We start from the raw sequence: 7,437 nt of genomic DNA, 5'->3' as shown, positions 1-7,437 counted from the left end.
GGAATAGGGGACTAACGACTTCCATGACTGGTCAAGAGATTGAAAAAAACAATGTATAGGGTGGCCGGCTAGTGGTGGTCAGGCTGATTTGCTTAGCATACCTGCGTGGTTTTCATAGTTCAATGTCTCGTGGGTTAGTGCAGCTGAGACTGGTTTCGGAAAGCGTGATACCGGCCGCTTGCCGGTCGATCGCACATATGGATCGGACGGTGTTGACATTGTGTAGCGGTTTGTGGGCCGTACGCGAGCACACAACACGTAATTGACTTGACGTCTATCTGATCTGGCCGCTATAATCTGGCATCAACCAATCAAAAACTAAATCCACCAATTAGCAATCAATCCATTAAAACAGCTTAGCGCGAGCGTATCCGTGGTCAGTGCCGGCCTGATATTGTGACTATGTGAATGCGAACGGTTGGAGGCCCGTTCGCACCCAGGCATTTTCTGATACGCTGCCATCAATTTATTCGACCCCTCTTCCGGCGTGTGTCGTCCTGGGACGGTGGCGAGCGTGAGCAAAGCTACTCCCGACGGTAGCACGTCAGGCGTTCGTCACCACGAGCTCAGGCGCAGTGCGCTGGCACTCAGTAAGCCACAGCGTGCGGTCAAGAGCCTTATTCTCTCCAAATCTTCGCTACTTGCGCTCTGTTATCAGAATGCTTCAGTCACCGCCGGTCAGTCTCCGCTGCCTCCTGCCCCGCCCCGTCCTGTCCCATCCCGTCTTGTCCCATCCCGTCCCGTCCCGTCCCGTCCCGTCTTGTCTTGTCTTGTTCCGTCCCGTCCAGTCCCGTCCCGTCCCGCTGTCTTGTCCCGTGCCGTGCCGTGCCGTCCCACGCCACCTGCGCTCCCTCCCCCTCTCGTTCTCCCCGGGATCACGAGCGCGTCTGCTCCGAACACTATCCGGCAGCAACACGGCACACCGTCCGCTGCGCCCCTGGTGGTGCGGAAGACCTGAGGGCTTCCGTCAGCGAGCGTCCCGGCCGGCTGCCCGCCAGCAACCGCTCTCTCTCTCTCTCTCTCTCTCTCTCTCTCTCTCTCTCTCTCTCTCTCTCTCTCTCTCTCTCTCTCTCTCTCTCTCTCTCTCTCTCTCTCTCTCTCTCTCCTCTCTCTCTCTCTCTCTCTCTCTCTCTCTCTCTCTCTCTCTCTCTCTCTCTCTCTCTCTCTCTCTCTGGGCGCGGCTGCGGTCACGACGAGCACACCGCGTCGGGTGTCAAGCTGACGAGCACACCGCGTCGGGTGTCAAGCTGACGGCGGCGGCGCATTCTCGAAGGTAACGACGGATTCTGAACAGAGATATGGCCGCCAGATCCCGCGGAGTTAGGTTCGCGCACCGTGACGCGTGTTGTTGGCAGACTCGTTTGGAGGCGGGCGTGAGCGGTATTGCCATATCAATATGACAAGACACGGGCTCCGTTCTTTGCGCTTTTGCAAAGACAGGTATCTGGCCGGATCAGGCACTTACTGGTGCTCCGCACTCATGCCACGCGCAAGAGCCACGGCAGATTCGTGTGAGTCGCACGGCTCCGAAACGGTTTGGCAGATTCCCTGTTCCCTGTTCCCTGAATTGACCCGAAATGGTCTTTGCCTAATTGTAGCCCAAGAACTGTTTTCACCCATCCGATACGGAATAGTAAATGATATATTTTGCTGCCGGTACCGGCTGCCGATATATCGGCTGCCGGTACACGGCAGCCGATACCGGTACCGGTATCCCGCTGGCCGTGTCATCCCCCGCGGCCCGAAAACACCCGCCGCATCGATCCTGACAAGTCGAGCCTGGACCGATGACTACATACTCTGACGGAGCCGGCCTGCCTCCACTCCCGTACACGGTTTGTGTGAGTGTCGGCTACCGGCCAGCTAGGGCCGGCTGTCAGGGCTGAAGGCGGCCGGCTCTAGCTACTGGGGCCGGGTGCCAGGCCGGAGGCGGGCGGCCCCAGCTGCTGGGGCCGGAGGCGGGCGACCCCAACTGCTGGCGCCGGGTGTCAGAGCCGAAGGCGGCCGGCTCCAGCTGCTGGGGCCGGGCGCGGGGTCGGAGGCAGGCGGCTCCAGCTGCTGGGGCCGGGTGCCGGCCGGAGGCGGGTGGCCCCAGCTGCTGGGGCCAGAGGCGGGCGGCCCCAGCTGTTGGGGCCGAAGGCGGGCCGCGCCAACTGCTTGCCGCAGCGGGCCACAGGCCTAGCTCACATTAGAACGACACGTCAGCACTCATTTATACACAACTGAACGCGTCCCATGTGAGTGAAACGGGGTAGTCAGGATTTATAATTCAACCAGTCTTGCAGGAATCTCTTCTAATCAAACAGCTTGTATGGAAATGTTTAAAGATTTCCACAACACGGTGTTTAGAGAATGGCGCTTTGTGGAGCTGAAACCTTCATGAAACAGCTGTCAGTGGTGACAAATGCACTAGCTACTAAAAAGCGTGACCTGGCCGAGTCGCTGAATTTTGGAACTGGGCACCGTTCAAATACGGCTGCTCAGGCCGCAGCCAGCCAGGCCCTCGTGACTGATTCAGTCAGCTATCCGGCCGACAGCGGACATCTGAGCGTGACGGACGTTTGCATTACGCTCAGAGCGTTGCCGTCCGAGGTCAGGTCGTCAGGTACCCGCTAATGGCCGCTGGCGAGGCAGTGTCCACAATATCTGCCGCGCCGCGAGCGTGTCTGTGCTCGGTCGTGACCTTGATGCTCAGTCGTGACGTGACCTTGGGATGTCTCTTAGGCGCAGCCACCCGGCCGTCGCCTGTACCCACTCGTTTACTGTTCTCAGTGCATGTGGCGTGCGATAGGTCATTAGCTGTTCCAAGATGTGTACTTTGGATATCATTCTCTGAGCACCAAACAGCTAAGCATGGGGTCGCAACAAGATCAACTACGCCTTAAACGTGTTGATGCCGGTAACGATATCTCGTACGTTTAATTACACTGACGCGAACAGAAAATCATGGTTCTCAGCGGCTCTTTTTAACGAAACACGATCCGGAGCATCAGAAAAGCTGCCATCTGTGCTGTCATCTGTGCTGTCAGCTGTGCTTCATCCCAGGCCGCAACGCTATAAACAAAGACGTTGTCACGATGATAGCAATGCCATGGATAATAAAGACAAGTCGTAATCGCTTCTCACTGCGCAAGATTAGTGGAGAATTTGGCACACAAAATGATCACGGCGTTGAAAACAAGGACCTTGCGAGCTATGCCGAGCACAAGCGGTCTTTCGCACACCAGAAGGCCGTTAATGAACGAAAATATCAAGTAATCATTAGAAATAGTTAGCTAGTTTTTAGTGCAACAGTTAGCTGGTATCATGAAATAGCAACCCAGCGAACGCGTCTTTGTCCCATATCAAGTTACCTTCTGACCCTGTACTCGGCACGTGTCGTGAATACTTTTTAACTCAGCCGCCTGTGTTTCGGGGTCTTATGTGGTACGTGCAATCCCTTTAATGCCATTTGGGCCGGAAAGATTGAATGGATCAGGAACGCGAGACGCAAAATGTTGCTACCACTATTGCCGCGTTTTGTTCTCGGTTCAAAGCCCTTTTCACATTACAAGACTAAACTGCTCCATTCGACGGGTCAATGCACCACAAACTGCACAACCCAAGTCGCTCTACCCACTGCAGAGAACGTTTTCGCAACGGCGACGAACTTCGCTGTTATGAGATCACGCGGTTATTTCGTGCAAAAAAATCGCAAATAAAATATGGTCTATCGCAAATCCCGGTGTGGCAGCCTCGTAGCATCGACACCAGACAGCCATGGTTCTTAGCCCCGACACCGACCACTTGCCGGGTACACTGCCGTGGTTAGTGAGTGAGGCGCCCAGCCAAGATCAAGGCATGCTCCGGCACAGTTTTCTCGCAGTGCTGAGCGCTACTCTGCACTGCGTGAGCACATGCTCTTTCATAATGATATATCGAAAACATGTATCCCTCTTAACCACAAAGGCGCCGCCCATTAAGCTCGAGTGTGCAGCGGTGACCGGTGAACCTCACCGCCACCGAACAGCGATCATTTCTCGTCCGAACGCCGACCTGTCTGCGAGGTGCCCGCCACTGACAGTCCGATCTGCTCTGAGCCAGGCGTCTCCCGGCGCTCTTTCCTCCAATGGGAGGCGATGGAGATGACCTCCTGCACCAGCGGTACGACCATGATGAACACGGCCGCCACGAAGCCCCAGCCCCTGGAGAGGGTCGTCCAGGCCAGGAAGCCAGCATCGTCCAGCGGGTGCGCGGCGATCATGCTGCCCGGCCAGATGACGACGAACAGCAGCGTGAAGCCGGCGCTGGCCACCAGCGCCGTCCGCTTGGCCAGCCGGAAGCGGTGGACGATGCCGCTCAGCGGCGGACGCTCGTGGTAGCTGGCGGCCTCAGACGCGTCACTGAGCTGCAGGCAGTGACGGTAGGTGTACACCCAGGGCGTCAGCGGGTTGTCGATGTCGCGTGTCTTCTCCCACTCGCGATCCATCTGCGCGGCCGTCATGCGCGCGTTGTCGAGCAGCGAGAGCACCACGCACACCAGGCCGCCCACAGACACGGAGACGACGTTGCCGATCAGCATCGGCCGCTGGCGGCCCGTGTTGGCCACGAAGTCGCCGAGGCCGCCCGGGTAGGCGGCGGCCAGCGCCAGCCAGCTGACGATGCCGCAGACGCAGCCGCCGACGGCGCCGCCCACCATGCCACGCGCGCTGGCGCGCACCCACAGCACGGAGAGCGCGATCGGCACGACGGCTGACGAGATGAGGATGCCGGTGAAGTAGTAGGTCCAGGCGAGGTCCAGGTCGACGGTCCAGCAGAGCACACATAGCGGCACCGACAGGAACGTCGCCCAGACGATGCTCCAGTTCTTGTAGCGCAGCAGGTGAGCCAGGTACTGGCGGTAGGCGCCGTGCGTAGGGCAGCCGAACGCCGGCTTGACGAGGCCCGACGCGCGGCGCTGCAGCTCGTCGTCCTGCCGACACGGCCGGCAGTGCTGCATGGCCTGGCAGCGGCAGACCTTGACTGTGTCGGGACCGGCGCGCGGTCGGCGCCCGCACAGGATACACTCGCCCGGCGCCAGGTCCGCCCGGAACGGCTTCAGGTACACCTGGTACACGTCGTAGATGACGATGGAGGCGACCGCGATCACCTCGGCCGAGCCCGTCGACATGACGGCCATCAGGATCAGGAACAGGATGGCGTACTCACCTGTGCGGCCGAGCAGCGCCTGCGCCACCATCGGCGCCACCAGACCCTTAGACACGTCCTTGTCGGTGAGCAGCGGCGCGTCCTGCGCCGAGCTCATGGCTAGGTACGTCAGGCCCATGGTGGTGGCCAGGCAGAAGGGGATGGCGAACCAGGTGAGGCCTCCAAGGATGAAGCCCCAGACACCCTGCAGCGGCTTGGCCGCCACCGAGCTCTGCCAGTAAGCCTGGTCGCAAAACACGGTGCCGAAGTTGCCGACGATGTTGACGATGCCGAAGATGAAGCCGCCCTGCGAGAGAAACGTCAGGAAGCTGTGGTCCTGGTTGCCGTCGGGGGCGCGCATGCAACTGACGAACTCAAACAGCCGGTCCGAGCTGCCGAAAGGGTTGTCCGGGTTGTCGTTCGGGTTGTAGTACACTTCGACGATTAGCATCAGGATCATGATGAAGATGAGCGCCGTGTTGAAGTAGGAGACGTAGAAGGTGGCGCCCAGGCCGCCGATCAGCGTGTAGCCGCCGATGACGATGGCCAGCAGCATGGCCGACATCTCCGGGCTGAGGTCGGCCACCAGGCTGTTGAGCACGGCCGTGCCGGCGATCGTCAGCGACATCATCACCACCAGGTTGGTGAGGAAGGCGAACAGGCAGTACACCTGGTGCGTGCGCGGGCCGAAGCGCGCGTGGATCACCTGCAGGAACGTCTTGGCGCCGGGCGCGCGCGTCTTCAGCTGAATGGAGAGGATGGCGAAGAGGATGATCTGGATTGTGGCACCGCCGGCGTACCAGTAGGGGCCGCTGATGCCATACAGGCTGGAGACGGTCGACGACTGCAGCAGCGTCGCCGACCACGTCCACTGCGACACGATCGTGGTGGCCGTCAGCCCGATTGACACCTTACCGCCGGCGTCGAACGCCGTGTCCAGGCTGTCGGCGTCGTGGTAGACGTGCTTGCGCACCATGTGGAAGCCGTAGGCGATCAGCGAGGCGAAGACGCCGACGCCGGTGAACACGCCGACCGCCTCGGCCATGCTGACGGTGGGCTGCACGCCGCGCAACACCCGCGTGCGGTTGGCGCGCGTGCTCAGCACATGCTCGCTGCAGCGCCCGGTCGGCGCGCTGAGGACTGTGCCATCGGAGACTGGCGGCTCGGACGCTGCGGACACCAGCGTCCAGCAGAAGATGCCCAGAGCCAGGACCGCGCCGCGCTGAAGTGGCCTCATGTTCTCACGCAGTGACGTCTCCTCAGTGACCGGGGGCTGACTGGGACGCGGAGTCGGAGTCGACGGCGGTCTCCAGCGGGGACGCCGCCTGGTCAGGGCGCGCGGGTCCTGCCGCGATTGTTGCCAGCAGAAGGCGCCGCACCTCCTCAGCGGCGTGTTGCTGGGAGCGGGCCGGCCACGGGCCTTTAACGACGCGGCCCAGGGGGCGGGGCGTCGTCTTAGGCCCGCCCCGGGGCCTCGTGACGTGGCCAGTGACGGCGGGCAAGCCCGCGGCGAAACCACCTGTCTCGTCTCTGGCGATCTACCCTGACGGTAAAGGTCGACGCCTGTCTCCAGCCGTGGCTGCGGAAGGCGTCGGAGACGCACCTTGCGTCCCAGGTCGCCAGCCGACCTTCCGCTTCAGTTACTGATGCAAGATTTTCGTTACAAAGGGATCACCTTTTTTGGTTGGTACTATGGGTACCTAACATCTGTCAGGGAAGGCCGGACTGCTTTGCTTTTTATAGTGGATGTTTGAGACATCGCTCGCTGGGAACAAACGAACGGCCTGTCACCGTGACAACTTTGTTAATTGACAATGGCGCCAATTCCTTCCTTCAAAGTCCACTGGGCGTCTTTTTGCCGTAAGGCCGTGGCGCAGTGAGGAGATGGTGCAATATCGACACCAAATCGATATTTCGTACCTGACTTTTCACTCATTTTCGGGTAATTTTCTGCCAGAACGATTTCCATTAGGTTTTGTGTCGATACATTATCGTTTTGCCCTGTTGTCCTCAGCTATGTCGTTGACATCTCTCACACCGTGACCGTGCTGCACCTAGATGTCCCCGAGGCTGTATAATGTTGCGTGCGGAACAGCTTGGCACGGGCTGTGTCAACTTGCTCCGCACGGTTGAGCGGTAACTGAGCATCTTCCCCGAGGCTGTATAATGTTGCGTGCGGGGCAGCTTGGCACGGGCTGTGTCAACTTGCTCCGCACAGTTGAGCGGCAACTGAGCATCTTCCCCGAGGCTGTATAATGTTGCGTGCGGAGC

General features: G+C 59.8%; 1 protein-coding gene across 1 annotated transcript; it reads right to left on the bottom strand.

The window, feature by feature from the left end:
* Nucleotides 1-4,012: 4,012 nt before the first annotated feature.
* On the bottom strand, nucleotides 4,013-6,403 carry LOC119100197 (urea-proton symporter DUR3-like). The gene is made up of 3 exons (XM_037223307.1): nucleotides 4,997-6,403; nucleotides 4,676-4,873; nucleotides 4,013-4,567 (listed from the first exon to the last, which is right to left on the bottom strand). Exons 1-3 carry the CDS (start codon nucleotides 6,401-6,403, stop codon nucleotides 4,013-4,015), a joined length of 2,160 nt encoding a protein of 719 aa, XP_037079202.1.
* Nucleotides 6,404-7,437: the final 1,034 nt, after the last annotated feature.

The sequence above is a fragment of the Pollicipes pollicipes genome, unplaced genomic scaffold, assembly GCF_011947565.3.
Source record: "Pollicipes pollicipes isolate AB1234 unplaced genomic scaffold, Ppol_2.1 Scaffold_4881;HRSCAF=5763_pilon_pilon_pilon, whole genome shotgun sequence".
NCBI classification, from domain to species: Eukaryota; Metazoa; Arthropoda; class Thecostraca; order Pollicipedomorpha; family Pollicipedidae; genus Pollicipes; species Pollicipes pollicipes.
This window is presented reverse-complemented; position numbering and strand designations above follow the sequence as displayed.